General features: G+C 56.4%; 1 protein-coding gene across 5 annotated transcripts in view; it reads right to left on the bottom strand.

Annotated features, from left to right (window-relative positions):
• Positions 1 to 646: 646 nt before the first annotated feature.
• The window catches only part of CRAMP1 (cramped chromatin regulator homolog 1), a 59,271-nt gene continuing 40,576 nt past the window's right edge, over positions 647 to 19,341 (bottom strand). For 2 of the 5 annotated variants that reach the window (XM_082362891.1, XM_082362890.1), the window contains exons 10-20: positions 17,989 to 19,140; positions 15,452 to 15,629; positions 13,590 to 13,771; positions 13,428 to 13,502; positions 11,300 to 11,381; positions 10,008 to 10,408; positions 9,188 to 9,250; positions 8,451 to 8,682; positions 7,492 to 7,656; positions 6,396 to 6,541; positions 647 to 4,609 (exon numbers count right to left, since the gene is read on the bottom strand). In XM_082362891.1, coding sequence (XP_082219017.1) covers positions 4,445 to 4,609; positions 6,396 to 6,541; positions 7,492 to 7,656; positions 8,451 to 8,682; positions 9,188 to 9,250; positions 10,008 to 10,408; positions 11,300 to 11,381; positions 13,428 to 13,502; positions 13,590 to 13,771; positions 15,452 to 15,629; positions 17,989 to 19,140 — 2,841 coding nt within the window. In that variant the 3' untranslated portion in view covers positions 647 to 4,444. Of the gene's footprint in view, positions 4,610 to 6,395; positions 6,542 to 7,491; positions 7,657 to 8,450; positions 8,683 to 9,187; positions 9,251 to 10,007; positions 10,409 to 11,299; positions 11,382 to 13,427; positions 13,772 to 15,451; positions 15,630 to 17,988; positions 19,141 to 19,341 lie in introns of all 5 variants that reach the window. The other 3 variants (XM_082362893.1, XM_082362892.1, XM_082362894.1) reach the window with 3 other exon arrangements.

Raw genomic sequence — 19,341 nt, 5'->3', positions numbered from 1 at the left:
GCCCGCCTTCTCGCTCTTATTGGGCGCCGCCGACACCAGTCAAGCTGCAGCAGCCTATCGTGGTGTCGGACTCCGCCCCACGAGACGGAAGCTTGGTGAGGCCTGCGCCGCGCTCGCAGCCGATTGGTGAGAGCAGGTACCGCTCACAGCGCCGGGCGCCGCCATTGGGCAGTAACCCGGCGGGGGAACGGCCCTCCCCCCCCCCTCCCCCGAGGTGGGCGGGGTCGGGCACTATCCGGGCACCTGGCCGAAACTCCCCGCAGCCTCGCGGGGGCCTCCTGCCCGCCTCCCGGGTCTGCCGTGCCGGCGCCAAGCAGCACCGAGCTGGGTCCAGCCTGTCTGGAGACGCTTGGTTTTTGCCAGCCAGTCAATGGCACGTGGATACGTGGCCAAAGGAAACGGAATCGCAGTTCCTCTGTCCTGCACGTCGTGGGGGCAAGAACACTAACTCAGAAATGGGAAGCAAGGGATAAAGTGTGCCAGCTGTCTTGATTTATAGCTCAAAAAAACAAAACACATTCAGCAGTGTTTTGTTGCTCAGTTACACTGTGGACAGCCCATTGATTCCTCTGAGATCTCACCAGATGAGAGCCACTTGGGCTGTTTGCAAAGTGCACACTTAAAAAGAAAAAAGCAGAAACAGTAATTATTAGATCAAGTATTAGTATGTATTTATGCACAGTAATAAAAACAGATTTACAAGTTGAACTGGAAATTTAAACATAAGAAGTTTAACAGCTTTTGTTTATTATATTAAATAACCAAACACCTTTTATTCCCAAAATTGGTAAAGAATAAATAATATAATTTACAATATGGTACAAAAAATAATCAGGAAGGACAGGCATTCTGCTTTATACATACACTGTATATGTATATTTATAATCTATAAAACAAATTCACATCTCAAACAAGCCGAAAACCTTAGATGATATGGCTTAACGATTATTATAAAAAACAGCAATAAGTTCTGCTGCCCAGAAGCTCTAGAGCCGGTTATCCTGTTACAGAACAAAGGGCATGGGCTACTGTAGTGCTTCCAAGACTTACCTCACCTAACACGACTTACAAGTTACTGTAGGATTAGGAGAGTTTCGACAAGTCAGGAAAGGTTTGCTGTGGGTTTCTTTTTTTCTTAAGACAAAGTGCCATATTACCTCCTAAATGCATCTGATAGATCTCAATGTTAAAAGAAAAAGAAAAAGCAACTGCTGTTTTCCTCCTCCACTTGTTTCAAGTGTCTTTTATTATATGACTGTTCTTTGTACACGTTTGGATTCAATGGTGTGATCTACTTAAAGATGCTATTAAACTGAAAAGACACCACCAGTAATGAGGCTATGGTACAGAATACTAGAGAATGGGACTGAGGTGGGAAAGCAAGTGGATCAACCAATGACATGGTTCCAAATATCCCCACTCCCTGAGCAAGTACCCTACGCCCAGAAGACACAGAGGGATGAGACAAATGCCATCACGAACCTTATGTGGAATCACGAACTTCAACTTGCCTCTGCACCTTCTGAAGAATGGAATGCTCATCACTGGATATTCACAATGAAGAATCAAGGCAAAAACAACTCCCTTGAGACCGAAGATATTCAGTCTCAATCTTTAGAAGAGATGAATCAGCAAAAAGATCCCTGACAACGTTAGAGTGACTAGGGGAAGATTTTTCTGAGAAACTGACCTGGTCTTAATCACAACATGCTCAAATGCACAAAGGAAGCCACAGGTGTATACTGACACTATCACAACTTCCGCTGGAAGGGCAGAGGGAGACGCAGAAGTGGGAGGCGTCTCTGCTTGGGTCTTCTGAAAAATTCCAGCCTTTAACATAACAGTTGCTTATTTTCATACATGTATAATCATTTAGGCTGGGAGAAAAGGCATCCATCATTTTAATGCTACAGACGACACCATTTTTCCTTAATATGGCAAGCAAATGCTTATACCTGTCTGGTTGCTAGAGAAGCAGGGTTCTCTGAAGTCATGTCAGCTTTATTACAGGTGAGAAGAGTCAGTCCACTCTCCTCCGCAACTCACCTCCCCACTGGATGACACTGGCCAGTCAGCTACTCCCAAATGGAGTCTATGTGGGAGACCCAAGAGGGAGGTGCTGCTGAATAAAGGGCCAACAAAGTTTTATCCAGATCTCCAGAGTTTTCCTCCCGCTGGACGTCCACCAGGTGACAGGTGCCAACCTACCAACCAGACTACTGTGGGGTGTCCCCTGATGGATAAGCAGCTCGGGATCACTACTGTCCCTGGCACAGTGCACACTGCCATTGGGCACTGCCCCCGGCATTGATGCGGTAATGCTACTTGGCATCTCTGGTCCCAGACAGTGGGAATACAAGAAAGCTGGCAGTGGCCTAACCTTGGCCTGACCCACTGTGGATCTAACCGGATCGGATGTCCAGAGACAGACCCACTGATCTTGTTTGGCTCAATAAGGTGCTAATTTCAGGAAGCTGATACATTGATCACAAAACACAAGCTAGTTTAAAGAGACTCTGGACTCAAATACTGCTGTCTATCTCTCTTAAAGTGGTACCACATCCCTTTCTTTCAGACCTCCAGAGCTTTGGGACTGTTTTCTCAAGAGCCCAGGAGGGCTGCCCACACAGGCTTTTCTTAGTGATGTTTGTGCCTAAATCCAGATCTGAAAGAGGGAGGCCACATGACAGGCAAGAGCTCTGAGGAAAGCTGGAGAGGAAGGAAGGAAGCTACCGCCTGGAAGCCACTGTCCTGCTTCCTCTGCGGCTTGGAGGAGACAACCCAGCCTGTAGCCTGGAGCAGCCGACCACTCTGGGGAGGCGGCAGGATCAAGAGCAGCCCCTCTGCTTGTACTTGCGAAGGACCTTCCCCTCTCCTTGCACACTGGCTCATCTCTTTGCGGGGGGTGGCGGGTGGGCGGGCAGGGGGAGGAACCAGAGGAGAGGGCCCAGCTGGCCTCAAAGGCTGCCGGTCCACAGTGAGCTGGGAGAGAGGCAAGGTGATGAACACTAACAGTGGTGGGCTGGGGCGGATTCAAGAAGCCACACTGACTGCGGCTGCCGGGCGGGGGTAAGCAGCAGGTGGGGTGGTGCCCCAAAACCACAGCACTGGTGCCCAGCCACACGGGGTGCGCCTGGATGGTGGTTTGTGTGCTTGGCCCCGCAAGGCTGAGAAGGCAGAGGAGCTGTGTTAACTCCATTCTGGGGAAAGACTGGATGTTGCACTACCCAAGATGGTGACGGCTGGTCATCCAAGGAGGCTCAAGGAGCACACCAGAGGGATGTGGGTTCAGCGCACTCTGACTGCGCGTGATGTCTGACCCTTGCCTGGATTCCCTGAACAGGAGGAAGAGAAACAGGAGACCATGAGGCAGAAATACAAGCAAAGGATTATACATATGCATTGGGGCATACTCTGCACTGATGCCAAGGAAAGGAAGAGAGAACTTTCCCTGCAAATGGCATCTGTCCAAAATGCTAGGCAGGAATATGTTAGAAGTTCAAGATCATCAAGAAAGTCTTATCTGTAGTCAAATGAGCACTTGGGGATCACCCTAAAGAGAGAAATAACATCTCAGATCACCGAGAAGAGACTTGCAGATAGACGCGGGGAAGAAACCAACTAAACAGGAACGCTATTCTTCCTCTCCTAATTCCAATGTCTCCTAATTCTCAAAATACGAGAAAAACATTTTCTGACCAGCTTAGCGGGATTTTTTTAAAAGTCCACACAACCCACGTAAGACATGATTCTTTTCCCCCTTCCTGTTGAGTCAGTCAGAACAAAAGCTCCAGATGAGGAAGCACTAGGCCATGGTCAGGATTTCTGGGGAGGTGGCACCAGTTGTGCTGCCCCGGGACCCTCCCACTGCCCCGTGATTGGAGTGTCCTCTGCAGTGTCCGCTGTCTTGGGTCATGCCCAGCTGTCCTCCCCGTCCTCGCACTGCAGAGGGAACAACCGGAGCAGGGAGTTGGTTTGCCGCAAAGAACGCAGCAGTGCCCTGGAGCCTCCCTGCAGAGAGCGGGAGGTCACAGCTCCCAGGCCATAACGACGACAGCCAAGCCCACCACTCCTTTCTCTCAGAAAGAAAATGCCCTGGAACGTCTGACACAACAACCGAGGCAGAAGCGTGGGTACCGCGCAGACCCTAACACATGCTCCTGGCAGGGGATGGCTCCGACACCAGGGCCACGTCTGACACTGGCCTTGCCGAGGACGCTCCCTCATCGCCTGGCCACCACTGCCTCGGCCTGCTGGGACATGGCTGTCTGCATGTTGCACATTCTGGGTGCAGAGGTGCCTCTGTTCAGACTGTCTCCTGGGAGTCCGGGCTTGATTTATGTTTTCTCTCTTCTAAAGAGGGCTACCCCTATGACGCTCGAGGACCACCAACCCTGTAAGCTGTCCTCCACAGCCTCCGGGCTGCCCCAGCCATGAGGCACAGTCACTGGGACAGGTCACCGACCGGGGGGCCACCTCCACCGCCATCAAACAGAACCTCTCGGCGGCCAGGCTCAGCGATGGACAGCTCTTGGGCCAGATCGTTGAACCGGGATATGTAATCGATGCTGTTTTCGTTCATCATGCACACCAGCTGGGAATCCACAACCTATGGGAGAGGACACGGGGAGACGAGTGAGCAGGCAGCTGGCCACCACGGCCGGACTTAAGTGCAACTCCCTCTACAATGAGGGTGAGAGTCCCCCCGGCAGCCACATCACAGTGGCCCCCGCACTCCAGGGACAACCTCAGAATCACCTCCGTCACTGCAAACACTCGCTCTGTGGAGAAGTACGCACTGTGAGCCCGGCCGCCCAGCTGTCGGGTCAGAGTGGTGGGTCCCCGGGAAGGATGGTCAGTGGACAGAGAGGCAGAGGGAAGGCAGCAGAACTAGGGACTGTGGGGTGGCCTGAAGGAGACAGAAGCGGAGGAGGGAGTTTGCCACAGGCTTGCGTGTCAGAGGAGGGCTTTCTGAGGCGGGGTGTGAGCAGAACTGTGGGAGCAAGTCATGTAAAGGCACGAGGGAAGCACATTCCCGTGAGAAGAAACAGCAGGTGCAAAGGCCCTAAGGTGGGAACAGCCGGCTGTTCAAGAAACAAGAAAGATGGTGGATGTGAGTGAGTAAGGCAGAGAGTACAGGAGACCAGAGTGTGCACAGTGGGGCCTCATGCATCAGGACTGTCCTGTGGGCAGAGCCAGGGAGTTTACTGTCTCCTCCCGCACTGGACCGGACTGTCAGCCTCATGAGGATAGGGCCTTTAATCTGTCCATTCTGGGCCTGTAGCAGTGCCTGGCATCTAGTAGGCCCTCAATTAATATTCATTAACTGCTTGATGTAATGAACAAATACAAATGAGAAGCCTTCGGAAAATTCTGAGTAGAGCATGGGATGAACTGAACTTTAAACTTTTTACTACAAGAAATTTCAAAAAAACTGAAATTTGTTTTCAAAATCCCCTCGGATCTCGAGATTCACGTCCGGACACTGAGACGCTGAGGCGTCCTGGGAAGCAGCTGTGTGAGCTTTGTTTGATCCAGGTTCCCCCCGAGTATCCACTATGAAATGCTCGAGGGCCCCCCACAAGTGCCTCGACAGCCCAGGGAGCTGGTGTTGAGGAGATGCTGCTCTAGGACTTCAGCAATGAGCTGGGGGCCGGCCAGGGGCATTCTAGACTTAGGTTCTCCCCTCAGCACAGCCTCTGTCTAAACTCCTACAGTACCTGTTATTTCACACCTGGAGTCTTAGTTAAATGTACCTGTCTTCACTCCCTCAGCCCTACTTGCCCACAGACACCACTCAAACCTAGTGGGATGGAGGCCTGGGTGGTTGTGTGAGGCGGCGGCCTGGACAAAGAAAAGAGGGATGCTGCATTCCAGGCAGAACATGGGGGAGACACACTGCCACAGCATGACTCCCGGGTCATCACGTGATCGCAGAGGAGCCTCTGCAGAAGCCCTCCCCCCATTCGGCAGGTCAGCCACGAGCAACGACACCAAGGTGCTGCTCAAGGGTCCCCTCTGTCAGGTGGCAGCAACGATGGCACCGCCACTACCGCCTCTTCTCCGCAGATCAGGAGACTGAGCAGGGGGACGCAGAGTCCCTGCCCGAGGTCACACAGCTGGTGGAGGACACACAAGACCCAGAGCTGCCTTCAGAGCCCCGGGCTCAGCCGTGACTCAGCGTCTGTCACCTGCCGCCAGCGGGACAAATGCCGGCCCAGCACTGGCAGAGATTCCCTCTCAGGAGCAGTCAGAGGCTGGGCTCTGTCCATGACGGCTCCTGACATGTAAGTCTTGGCGAGCAGTTCTGAGTAACCACACGGGTCTGCCGGAGGGTCTGGCAGCTCTGGGATGGAGGCTGGCACCCAGGCTTGGGGGAAAGGTCGTGCGCTTACCTCGGCGACATCAGCCAGGGACCGGGACACAAACGAGTCGCGAGAGTTGCCATCCAGCAGGCTGGGGCCCAGAAGGGAGGTGCCGCTGTTGGTCCCGACGGGGGTTGGCAGCATCTTCCGGCTCTTCTCTGGGGAGATGAAGCTCGCTGCAGAGAGGAAGGAGAGGCCCTGAGCCGGCTAGGCCTGGACTGGTCCAGGGAGGCCAGGCCAGGCCCTGCGGGCATCTCGCTGCTCGCGTGGGCACGGTGCTCCAGACGGAGGCATCAGGCCATACCTGCCTTTCCTCCCATGGTGAGCCTTGGACAGTCCCCTGCAGCCTGGGAAAGTCTATCTCATTTTTCTAGCGGCCCCACAGTGTTCCACTGTCTGGTTACCACCCCTACCTCAATGTAAGGTTGTTTCCAATTTCTCATGATTTCTGTTCGACTTTGCAGAGCCTGCACTGCTCTCTGTGACTTTCTGAGCAGGAAATGCGTATTGGGGGCTGGCTCCCCCACACCACCCAGACCAGAGCCCCGGCTTGTTCGGGGCCGTCAGGTGTGGTGCCCCCACAGGGTGCTGACCCAGTTGGTCAGCAAACAGCATGCCCCGTGCCAGGGTGCACACCCTGGCTGCTCTCTACAAATACAAAGTGCACGGACCCCAGATGTGCCTCAGAAGCTCCTCTGTGCAGGAAACCGAAGCTGGTGCGTCTTTCCCTAATAGCCCCTTCCCGTCCCACAGGCACCAGTGGCGACGAGGATGAACACATCCTGTGAAGGCTCCGATCTGTCCTTGCCGTGCCACCACAGAACAGAAAGAGGGGAGCAAAGAGGGCGCAACACACCGGCTCCTTCCACCCTGCCCTTGGCAGTGAGCCTGGGAGGAGGAGCACAAGGGACTGACTGCAGGATGGACGTGGCCATGGTTACGGGGTTTACACATCTGCCAAAGCCTAGTGACCTGCACACTGGGGCCTGGGCACTTTCCCACATGTAACTGATGCAGAAAAAAACCCTAAATACCAAGGAACAGCCCTGGAGGGGCTCTCTGCCAGGAGCGTGGAGAGTTCAGACTCTGGCTCTGCTCGTTCTGGCTGCCCTCCACAGAGACTCACCAAACAAGCTGCTGAGTGAGGAGTCCGTGGGGTCGCTGGGGCACCACTGGGGGTCGTGGGTCGGGGAGGCGATCCAGTCTGGCTGGGGGCTGCTGGACGGGGAGGGGAGACTCTTGGAACTGTCACTGCCGTTCAGTTTTGCTGGAGAAAGAGGGACTCCTTCACCTGTCAACCAAAATCTGGGGTCAGAGCCGGCACGTGGGGTGAACAGCCCCACTTCCCCCACCTGCCACCAAGAAGGCCACGGAGTGGCATGGCACGCGCTGCTGAACTGGGAGGCCCAGGACCCCACTGGGCCCCCAAACAGCAGGGACCCATGCCCATCTTCAGAGAATGACACTGGCCACAGCGGATGGAGGCAGGCCCTGTGCTGAGGGCGTCACCTACACCCTCTCCTGCTGCTGACGACAGCCCTGCAAGATGTCCGCGGCTCCCAACACACTGCTAAGGAGAACAGGCTCTAACAAGCCGGTGACCAGCCCACGGCCACACGCTGCCAGCTATTAGCTCTGAATCCACGGCCTGAACTCTACCAGCTGGCGCCCACCATACCGCTGCCCCACAGCACCGTCCCCACAGGCTGGGGGAGCCAAGGCCCACAGGTACCAGTCCAACCCCTCCTAAAACCCACAACCCCGCAGGCGTCCAACCCAGGTTCAGAACCGACAAGGAGACGGCCCCGCCTGATCCCCAGGCTGGAGATGCCTCGTGGGCCCGCTCTATCTCCCAAGGCCAGGGGCAGCCCCGCCAGACCAAGAACAGGCTCAGGTCCTGTACGGGCCTTGTCCGCCTGCGCTGCCCCTGCCAAGGCTGGGCAGTGCCTTGTAGGTGCAGAGGCTCAACTCCCAGGACAGCTGGACAGCAAGGTGCTTGGAGGCTGGCAAACACTCAGGTGGGAGGTCAAGGCCCCTGGGAGAACTGACTCCAGTAGGGCTGTGCAGAGGCACCCTGCTCCTTACTGTACTGGCCGGAGCTGATGGCGATCTCGATGATGGAGTCGCTGATCTGCGTGGCGGGCTCTCCCTGAGAGAGCACGTCCTCAGGCGGGCCGGGCAGGGAGATGTCCAGCAGAGCAGAGACGTTGGGTGGAGAGAGCCGGGTGCTGGAGGCCTCCGACGAGGGCAGCGGTGTGGAGAGCCCATTGTGGAGAGGAGCCTTGGACAGCTCGGATAAGGAGAGAACGGGCGAGTTCTGTGGAGACAGATACTGTTGAGACACGACAGAGCAGACAGTCCATACCAAGCAATGAAAAAGCAACCTTGGTCCTGCAGAGCAGTGACTGAGTGACGGGGACACCAACAGAGAGGCAGTGACCCCAGCGGTCACTCATCCTTCCAGCGAGAAACACACTCAGGGAACTTCCTTCTCCTGAAACCCTCGAGGGATGGCCCAGTTGGGAGGCCGGGCCGAGGTGGCCTGGATCTGCTTCCACCCCCAGCTGACGACCTTCTCCTCCCCGGCCCAGAAAACTTAGTCCTTCCAGAACTGTGTCTCAATCAGCCAGCCCAAGAGGGGAGAAGGGAAGCCTGAGATGGGAGCCGCGTGTGCACCAAGGAGGCAAGGTGCGGGGAAGGACGGCCGCTGGACATCATGAGGAGGAAGCCCGGGCCTACGAGCAGGACCACGAGGGTGGGGCCTGGCGCTGGACGAGGTCCTGGGGCAGCTACTTTGCTCAGCAGCCAACAGCACACTCTACCTGGAAACCGTCTGCCACCGTCTCCTGCCTCGAGGGGACACTGATGAACGGGTCGCTCGTGCCCTACGAGAACACCAGGAATATGCCAGTGAGCGCTGGCCCGGCACCTGGCTCCTGAGGAGAGCCGCTCCACCCCACGGCTTCTAACAGGCAGGAGCACGGGGGTGTAGGCTAGAGAGCTCTCCCTGGGAGCACAGGAAAGCCCACTGCTCTCAGAATGTGCACCCCCCTGCCCCTGAACTTGAGACCATTTGTCAATTCACAGTCAACTCCAGTCCTAGCAAGAGGTCGACCTCAGGGTCCTCAGGCAGGACTGGGCTCTGCAGTCCTAAGTGGCCGCCTGCCCTGCCCACCTCAGGCAGCCCTCAAACAGGTGGGGGAACCAGAGGAGCTGCAGTGCCAGCGGGGCTGCAGAGCAGGGCCCACTGAGGCAGCACCCGAGTAGCAGGGAGTCAGGGGTGGACTGACAGCCAACTTGGTGACATTGCTGTTCAGGCCGGCTACCTACCCTGCGGGCAGACCTCCTGTTCAGGCTGGCTACCTTCACTGCGGGCAGACCTCCATGCCCATCTTAGTTGCGGATTCCCTGGGTCACATGGCAAGCCCACCACACCCGCTGCGCCACATGGTCTCACTCAGGCTGAGACTTCCCTGTTCAGTGACTCTCCTCTCGCTCAGCAGGCCCGTCCCCTCCAGAGGCAGAGCTGGAGTCCAGCACGACCTCAGCTCATGGCCTTGGCTTTCAAACCAGGACTGGAGATTGACCATCCCATCCCAGAAGCTGGTGGCAGCTCAGAGAAGCCCTTCTAAACACACTCACCCCTACAGCGGGGATGGGGTCTCCATTCTGGTGGGTGCCGGTGGAGTCCTGCCCCGAGACAGTCACCGTCACCTCATCTGAAGACAGCGGAGAGATGCCAGACAAGCCGTCGGCATCCAGGACGGGGAGGGGGCTCCCAGGGATGATGCCGGCACTTTTAGCTGCTAAGTCGATAGCGCCTGGCAACAGAAGCAACGTGCAAGTCTTTGTCTCCTGACGTCCTGAAACCCGCCCCAGAGGGGACAGCCCATGTGCAGGCCTCATTTTCATGCCAGGGCAGAGTCGCAGAGACTTACTGGCCAGGTGGCCTGGGGCCTGGGGTGGCAGAACCTTGGGCACAATCGGCCGGGACAGAGCCGCTTTGGTCAGGGAGGACTGAATGGGCCGGAAGGAGCCTCTCCCTGTGAGGACGAGAGTGGAAGCAGACGCGTCAGGCACACGAGCTGATGGCCTCTTGCCACACGGCGGGGGCTGCATGCGCTCCCCTTCATGGCCACCGTCCAGATCATGGAAGCCGAGCTGGAAACCACCAAACGTCCCAACACTTGCTAACTTGGGGAAGTCAATGGTCACACAGGGCCCCGGCGGGGAGAAAGCACTGTCGCCCGTGACAGCGGCACCACTGCGCTTCCTGGGGGCTGCTGAATGGCTGCGGTCACTACTGTCAACCCACGGGAACAGCCCTTTAAGGGTGTGTCACACCTGAGCTGAGCTACAGGCTCCTCTGAGGGGGTCAGAGCACCAGACTAGGATCAACGTGCTGCCTCTGCAACCTGGCTCCTTCCTGGCAGGCTTTCTGCCATTGAAAAGTAGGTGTGAGAATGAGCAATTGTCTGGGTCTTATGAAAATCAAGACCGATAAAAAGGTAAGTCATGGAATGTGTGTTTCACTGAAGGAGTCTCACTATATAAGATTTACTGCAAAGAGCGAGGGCCCCACTGAGCTTACAGATCCGTGAAAGCGTGAGTCGCACACCCTAAGGACATGTCTGTCCCATAAAACGCCTGACAAGAAGACGTCATGGATGGGGTGGACCACAGACCCTTCTCTTAAACTGAACCGAGCAGAGCACCCCAACCAGGGACGTCTGAGCCCACCTTGGGAGGAAGCTGCCTGTGCACCACCAGTCAGGGGTCCACACCTGCCCGCACCGCTGCCCATGTTGATAGAGCGGACCCAGGAAGGCTTGAAATGTCACTCAAAGAGCCATAGGAACAAATGCCTGCAATTCCCAAAGACGGGGCCACGCACGTAAGGAGCGAAAGCTTCCCTGAGAAGCCCCGGCACTTACCAGTTATGGAAGAATTCGACAGGATGGAGAAGGAACAGACATTGTGGGACTGGTTTTCAGATGGTCTAGGAAGCAGTGTTCTCTGTGGAGGGAAAATTGGCAATATTCAGGTGATGGAAAGACCCCAATACCGAAAATCATCCAGGAAACTAGTGCTGGATTGTAAAGGAATGTTCTAGAGAAGAGGAAGCTGAGTGTAACCAGATGGGGGTTCTGGTTCTAGAGTTGCTGACACAAGGGCTTCCAAGACAGTCTGAGGATGGCTGTGCTCTGTAGACCCCAGACCCCTAAACACTGGGTCCTCTCTGAAAAGAACCCAGGGAATTGAAGCTTCCCAGGGAAAACTGGGGGAATGTCAGAACAATCCACCTTTTATCTAGAACATCTGGATTTGGCTGGAACGCAACTAGTCCTATAAATATTTATAACCACTCAATGTGGACTGTTACGAGATACCCCTTGTTTGGGTGAAGAAAATCAAGTTGCCGACTGTATCGCAGGGGGCCAAGGCCATGCGGCCCTCTACCCCATCCACGGTCTGGTGCCCACTCCTCCCTGTCACACGCCCAGGGCTCCCATGTGTGAACCATCAGGTCCCAGTGTGCTCAGGGCGCCTTCATGGTGTGACGACTACCACCTAAGAGGAAATGGAGTTCACTGCCGACACTGTTAGCTGTTGAGGTGAAACACTGACAGAAAGTATCTCTCAGGCCGGAAGTGTCCAGAGGCACTGCAGCTCTGGGCGCACAGCTGGGCTCTCGCCCCACTGGGGCTCCCCAGGGGTCTGCCACGTGCCGCAAGGCGGCAGGGTGACTGTACACGAGGTGACAGGCACTGGTGTCCCCTGCCAGCCTCAGGCCTCTTTGAAAGAGCCAGGTGGGGAGATCCTTTAGGCTCTGGGCCTCACGGTCTCTGTCACAGCTACTCAAGTCCACCCCGGTGGTGTGAAAGCAGCCATGGACAGCAGGGAAATGAAGTACCGTGGCCACATGCCAATGAAACTTTCTATAAAAACAGTAAATGAAAGAACCACATATGAAGTGTGATTCCATTTATGTGAAATTATGCGATCCCTAGAGACAGGAAGTGGCTCAAGGGCTGGGGAAGGGGTGGTCCAGGTAACAGGCCGGGCTTCTGTTTGGGGTGATGACAATGTTCTGGAATGACACAGCGGTGGGGGCTGCACACCCCTGTGAATATACTAAAAACCCTGAGCTGTACGCTTTAAACAAGTAGGCTTCATGGTATGTGAATTATATATCAATAAAGCTGTTTACAAACAAAACAACAACAGGCAGCTGAGGGCACCCTGGCTGCGACCCTGGGCTGTGGGGTATCCTCTCAGCCAGGGAGTGTGCTCCCATGCCCAGGGCAGAGGGTTAATGTATTTAACCAAATATACCAAAATTAAATGCCCTAACGTTGAATTAGCCTGCACAAAAAAACCCGTGGGACTTGGAATAAATTTTCCTTCCTGAGATCTGTCATGCAATCTCTCATTTCTAAATAAATTACTTCCAAGAGAGGAAGAGATTTCTGAGTCTAACAAAAGGAGACTTATGCATTAATTCAAAAACATTCATAAATTTCCAGGCGCATAGTTATTTCAGAATTTCAGCTTCACCTCTGTTATCTTTTTACCTCCAAATAAAAATGCCCTCTTTCTCCTGTGCCTCTGATCCCTGGATCACCCCTCGGGGTCTGCAGGTGGCATTCACGGGTCCTCCCAGAGTTCATCACCAGCTTGGGAGAGGTCTGGCCTCTGGCCAATCCATATACCTTGCCAACTGCTTCCATTTACTACATACTTATAAATAGATGTTCTGAGAGTCCTCACATATATTCCAATCTGGGACATCCTTGAAACCCAAACCCCTAGAACTTTCTGTCTTTTTTGCAAGCGGTTTTCATGCTGTACCAAGATTACCTTTATTTTCAGGTACAGTTAGGGTCACTGTTACTACTTTATCCTGTTAAGAAAAAGAAAAGAAGGGGCAGGGATTCTCCCCACTTCACATGAAAACCTGAGACACAGGAAGACACTAGCGTATCCTGGGCAGCTCAGCCGGTGGGAGGGAGAGGCCAGCCCTTGAGGCCAGGCACACGCAGATGTGGATGGGCTCCTGACCTGGACCACCAATGGCTTCCGCAGGTGCCGGTTCCGCAGCTTCCTGGGCTTTGGCAGGAAAAAATCCGACTGCATCTGTGAGGAAGACAATACTGACCCTGAGAGTGTTTTCTCCACACACATGGGGCAGCCCAGCAGCAGGGAGGCGTGGGCCCCACTTACGCTGATGGAGTTCAGATGCTGACGGAACGTCAATTCTGTTTCCTTGTTGGGAGAGAAGAGCTTCCCGTGTCGGCTGTTGGGCGGCAACGTTGTTGGGACGGCAAAAAGGCCACCATCTGAGTCACTGCTTCCGGCACTGGAGGGACCAGCCACCAAGAGGGGCCTCGGGGGGTTTCTCAAACCTAGGGAAGGAGAAGGGAGAACAGATACAATGGCGCTCACCCAGCAACGCCTCCAGCATGGGAGGGGTTCCACTGGGAAGAAAATCAGAAAGGAATCCTTGACGACCTCTCTGGTGTCCTTAAAGGGAATTTCCTATATCTCAGTGCTGTAAAAACCTGCTTTTCTCCCTTTCTCCCTGAAATTCTAGTTCCCACCATGTAAGCAGATCAGAGCTTTCCTTGATCTCTGATGATCTCAGTGGGAAGGGCAGATTCACCTTCAAAGACTTTTCAGAGCTAGAAGAACCTTCCAGATCATCTAGTGCAGACCAGAGGTCAGCAAACGTTCTCTGGACATGGACAGACAACAAAAGTCAGCCTCGAGGGCCTCACAGTCTCTGTTGAACTCAGCTCTACGGCTGCAGCACAAAGGCAGCCACGTGAGCCAGTGGATGTGGCCATGTGCCAATAAAACTTCATTTACAACAAGCAGGCTGTGGACCACGGTCTGCTGATCCTTGGTCTAAATCTCTAATTATACAAAAAACAGACCTAGAGATAAAAAGACAGAAAATATTTATTTAGGAACTACTATCTGGGGACTCTCCTTGCTGTTTTCATCATCATAGGCGCTGCTGCAAAGCACCCTCACTTCACAGTAGGGACGGGTCCCCTTTCTTTATTCTTTATTTGCAAATCTGTGAAGTTAAATCAACACGCACAGAGTCCAGAGACCAGGTCTTCTAAGCACCTGTCTGGATTCTAGCACTGCAGGCGCACTGGACTAAAAGCATCCGCGATTGAGGACGAGTGTGGACATTTAAGAGTTCACAGAGTTACAAAACTTTAAAGCCAGAGGGAGGGGGCAAAGACTATACAGGCTCCCAGCTAGCCCACCACCGGCTGACGCCTGAGGAACGTGCCTTTGCCTTAAAGACAACCGATTCAGAGTCTGCTGCTGCCCCCTCGTGAGCCATGGCAAGGAAACAGGATAAAGGTCAGGAGGGAAATGGAAAACAAGAACTGCAGGAGGTGGGGAGCCTGACACCACAGCAGCCTTATTCTTTAAAATTCATGCAGAATTAACGATTCTAGCCATGACAATCTGTTTTATTAAAAAAAAAAATACTAAGCAAGTAAATGGATGACTCAAAGAAACGAGTCATGTTTATCCTAGGGTTATGTGCCACGTAACCCAAAAAAGGACGCTGAATTTAAATTACTTCCCAGATACAACCGTGGACCAGCAGGTAAGCCCATCTTTCTTTCTAAGACTTATGTTCAACTGCTGGGGAATTCTTTAACTGAAGGTTTCTTTATTCTAATACTTTAGATGTAAAGAAAAACAGTCCCTCTAAGACTCAGAAAGAACCAACCTTTCTCATGCTTTAAGCCACCAACTCGGCATGATATGGAGGCTGCTGCTGACCTCACAAAGCCAGATCCCCCAAAGTGACCAGACTGGCAAGGGTCCCCCATGTTTCCTGTCGGCTCCTGCACCCAGGACCCCAGAGCCTCTGTGACGGGCCCTGTGCTCACCCTCCCCTCGAGGAGGCAGTGATTTCTGTATCCCACACCATCCGCTGGACTGCGGCTGACTGAGTGGAGCGAGGCCTCAGGCAGCCCGGAGCTCTCGGCTCTGTGCAGCCCGCAACGCCCAGCAAGGATCCAGGAGGCCACCTGTGGCCATCTGAGCCTCACCTGAGGAGCAAGGTGCGGAGCTGGGAGAGAAGGTCTTGCTGTGACGGAGGGCAGCCTGGTTTCGAGGGCAGCGTGGGCTGCGGGAGCTGACATTCACCACCTTCCCCGGGGGCGTCGTCGACTGCTCCTCCTGGGCAGGCCTCACTGAGGCCGTGGAGCCAGTGTTCACTTCTGGAGCCTGGGACAGAAACGGGCCAAAACATTGGCCAAACGCAGCACGGAACAACGCTTGTGGAGTGTGACGGGACAGCAAAGGGCCCAGGGTCACACTCCATGATGCACAGGTTGGTGCCCCAGGCCCTCAGGGGAATAACCGCTGTCCTCCAGGAGCCCTTCTGTGTTCACTGCCGCGGTAGCACGGAGAGGACGTCCCCCTGCACCGTAACGGGAGGGGAGGCTGAGCGGCAAGTGACAGGGACTCTCCTTCTTAAAGCTTCTTCTGATTGTGAGTCAGAGGAAGGAAATACAGATTAATTTCTAAAATCAAACACAATCACAGCCAAGGAGTCCTCTGCTTAGTCAAAACCTCCACCTCAGGGGTTTCGTGGGCCCCTACCTGAGGCCGCTGCCTCCACCCACCTGGCTGTCACCAAGTGTTGGGGTCCTCGGCCATAGAGGCACCCCTTCTACTCACCTGTTCTCTCCCATGACTCCACCGTCCTGCCCCGCCTCCTCAGTTCTCCCCAGCACCCACTCCCCATGCTCTCACCCAGCCCCACCTACCCTGCACCTCTTCCTGTGTCTCCCATGCCTTTCGCCCTGGCCTGACCCACCTTCTCTTTTCCCTGGGACCCCTGCTGTGTCCCTTCCTACTCCATTCATTGGATCTCGACACCCCCACCTCCCACCTGAGTGCCCGCCAACCTCCCCGGGGCGGGGCGGCCATCGGCTGCACTTGTTTGTCAGCGCCCCACCTACAGAGAAATCGCAGGGAGGGGCCGCCTGGCCAGGCAGGCCATCCCTAATTCAAGGTCCTGTATCTCTCCTGGGGACTTGAGCAAGCGATTCTCACACCTGGGCTGCATCAGAATCACCAGGCAGGGCGTGGGAGTGGGGGGTGTCTCGTCAAAACAGTCTCCTGGGCTGCAAGAACCTGCATCCCTAACGAGTTCCCAGGTGATGCCAAGGCTGCTGGCCGGGGACCCCGCTTCAGGAGCCACAGATCTGAGCGCCCTGCTGTGCATCCTCTGCACTGCCAACTTGCTCCACTCTCCTCTCCCAGTTGAGGCCGAGGCCAAGGCCAGCACCTCGGCCGTGTTCCAGAACTCCCACCTCCTCAGGAGCCAGCCTGGTCCGGCCTCCTTCCCTAGGGGTCTGGACATGCTCCGGTCTCCCCCGTCTCCGCTCCTGACCCCTCCAAAAGCCAAACTAGAACAAGTGTTTTAAACTCATCACCTCTGTCCGGTCACTGCAATACTGCCCACGCCTGCCCGCAGGTCACATTCACACCTGAATCCAAAGTCCACTGCTGGCCCTTGGGCCCCACCCACCCCCACGAGAGCCGGTCCCACGTGGCACTCATTCCCCACCATGAGCTCTGCTGAGTGCCGCCGGAAGATGGTGGGCAGGAGCCCAGGGTAGAGGCTCCGGGAAATGGGGAAGAACACAGACCACGTGCTGTCTGCCCCGGGGAGCAGGAGGCGGGTACATGTCACAGTGGTGACATGGGCGCACCTCGAGTTTGGTTCTAACTGTGACCCGAGCCCCACTCTTGTGAGGCCACCACGCTGAGCTTCGGCGTCTCCTCCTGGAACTTGTGAGCCTCACCTTCCAGTGCACACGCCCTTTTTGGGATCGACCTGCCTCAGGACGCTGCTCTCGTGCCCAGAGAGCGGACTAGACTTTCCGGTTGCAGCACCTTCCAGCCCACGTGTGGGCTCTGCTGGCCGGCCTTCCAGGAGCGGGGGTGGGGGGGCAGTTACAAGCCGTGGCCAGGCCCACTGGCCGGGTGCCCTTTCCCTGGGCCATGGCAGCCACTGCCCCCCACAGGAGCCTCTCAAGGAACCTGAGACCACTCCAACCAGCCACCTCTCCACAGGGTCTCCTGGGCGCAGCCCACCCAGCGCAGCCCCTCCCAGCTCCACTCCCTGCACCCAGGCTGCACCCCCACTGGCCTCCAAGGATGGCCTTTCCAAAGCACACACTCGACCTCGCCATTCCTGCTGCAGAAACCTGCAACGCTCCCAGCCCAGCTCGGCTCCTGGCCATGGCTGCCACCTCACCTCTGCGCCTCTGTCCCAGGCTCTGTCCCCTCAGCCCACACACTTGGGCTCAGTGGCATCTCTGGAGCCGGGCAAGGTGCAGCCCATGTGAGCCCCACGGGATGAGGGCCTGCACTGCAGGGAACCGGAGCCCCAACCACGTGCTCTGTGCAGCCCACTCCAGGGAATGAAAGGCGACCCCCAGACCACCTCCTCCAAGGAGCCTGCAGGGCCCCAGACCACCTGCCACAAGGCCGGTCTTTCCTCTCTGGACACCAGCCACCCAGCCGCGAGCCCTTGGGGGGCCAAAAGGGCAGTGCTCCGACCCACACTTACCAGCCTGGGGTTGACCTCGGTGGAGATGAGCTTCAGGAGGCAGCTGAGGAGGCGCTGCCTGTGGAAGCTGTTAGGTGGGGAGCCGGTGCGGGAGCCCTGGGCCTGGCCCTCAGGGCCCAGCACTGCCAGCCAATCGTACTCCAGCTGCAGCTTGTTGGGCTTGCCCATCATGAGGTAGACTTCGGCCAGCGTGAGGCTTTCAGAGGTCTGCAGGTTCCAGCCCTCCTCGCGGAGCTGCTGGGCGAACCGGCTGGCAGGGACGTCCTTCGGAGGCTTGGCGGCAGGCTGACCCTGAGGTGGTGGGGGGTCCAAGGGGCTCGCCTTCTCCTGGGGTTCCTCCGCAGGTGCGTCTGCCAAGTCTTTAGTGCAAACGTCCGGCTGGAGCCCGGGGCTAGGCTGAGGCTCTGGGCCGGGCGGGACGCGGACAGGGGATGGTGCCCTGGCCCGGGCGAGGTCGGCTACCTCTGCGCTGCTGGGGACGAGGGTCTCTGGGGAGGGGCACCCTGAGGGCCGTGAGTCTACGCAGCGGCATTGCTCAGGGATGATGAGGTCCTGACAGGACTTCATGTAGCGGGGGAAGGGGTCGAGGAGGGAGAGCTCATCTTCCAGGTCTGGGAGCTGGCCACAGGCACACGCCAGGGCCCCGGGTTCTCGGGCAGGGCCGTCCCCACCCTCTGCAGCAGCGGCCGCAGGGGTCTTCTCAAGCCGTCCCCCAGCATCCTGGAGCCCAGGGGGAAGCCTGTCGGAGGCGTCCGGGCTGCTGAAACTTGCAGCGGCCCCCTCCCCAGGGGCACTTTCAGGGGAACTCTCCCCGGAGCTCTGCAAAGCATCAGTGGAGGGAGGGGGCCGCCCCCCGCCCTTGGCCTCGGCGCCGCCCCGTGGGCACTTCAGCTGGCCCCTGGCTGTGCCCTGCCCGCTCTGGATGCCCAGGATCTGGGCTGGGGGCAGCGTGTGGGTGTCCTTGGTGCTCTGCTTGCACCGGCCGCCCTCCTGCCAGTGCACCGTGCAGAAGGCCTTTGAGTGCACCACTCGGGCCACGCCCGGCAGCGGGGTCAGGGTGCAGTTCTCCCCCGGGAACAGGTGCAGTGCCACCTTCTCCTGCGATGGCTCCGTGAACGAGTCCTGCAGCTGCTGCTCCTCAAACATCTTCCGCTGAGCGCACCGTCAAGGAACCACCTGCAGCAGCTCACACCCTGAGGTCCAGCGGGTAGACACGACAGGTACTTCCTTCTTTCCGGGCTCCACACCCAACACTCACCCTCCTAGCTGGGAACTGGGCAAGGGCTACAAGCCAGCCAAGGACACGAAGATGTAGGTGTGGGGCTGTCCTCGGTCACTTTGTTCAACCTGCTG

The sequence above is a fragment of the Balaenoptera borealis genome, assembly GCF_965194805.1.
Source record: "Balaenoptera borealis genome assembly, chromosome: 16".
Classification (NCBI taxonomy): Eukaryota; Metazoa; Chordata; class Mammalia; order Artiodactyla; family Balaenopteridae; genus Balaenoptera; species Balaenoptera borealis.
Note: the sequence above shows the minus strand (reverse complement) of the source record. Positions and strands in the feature narration are given on the sequence as shown.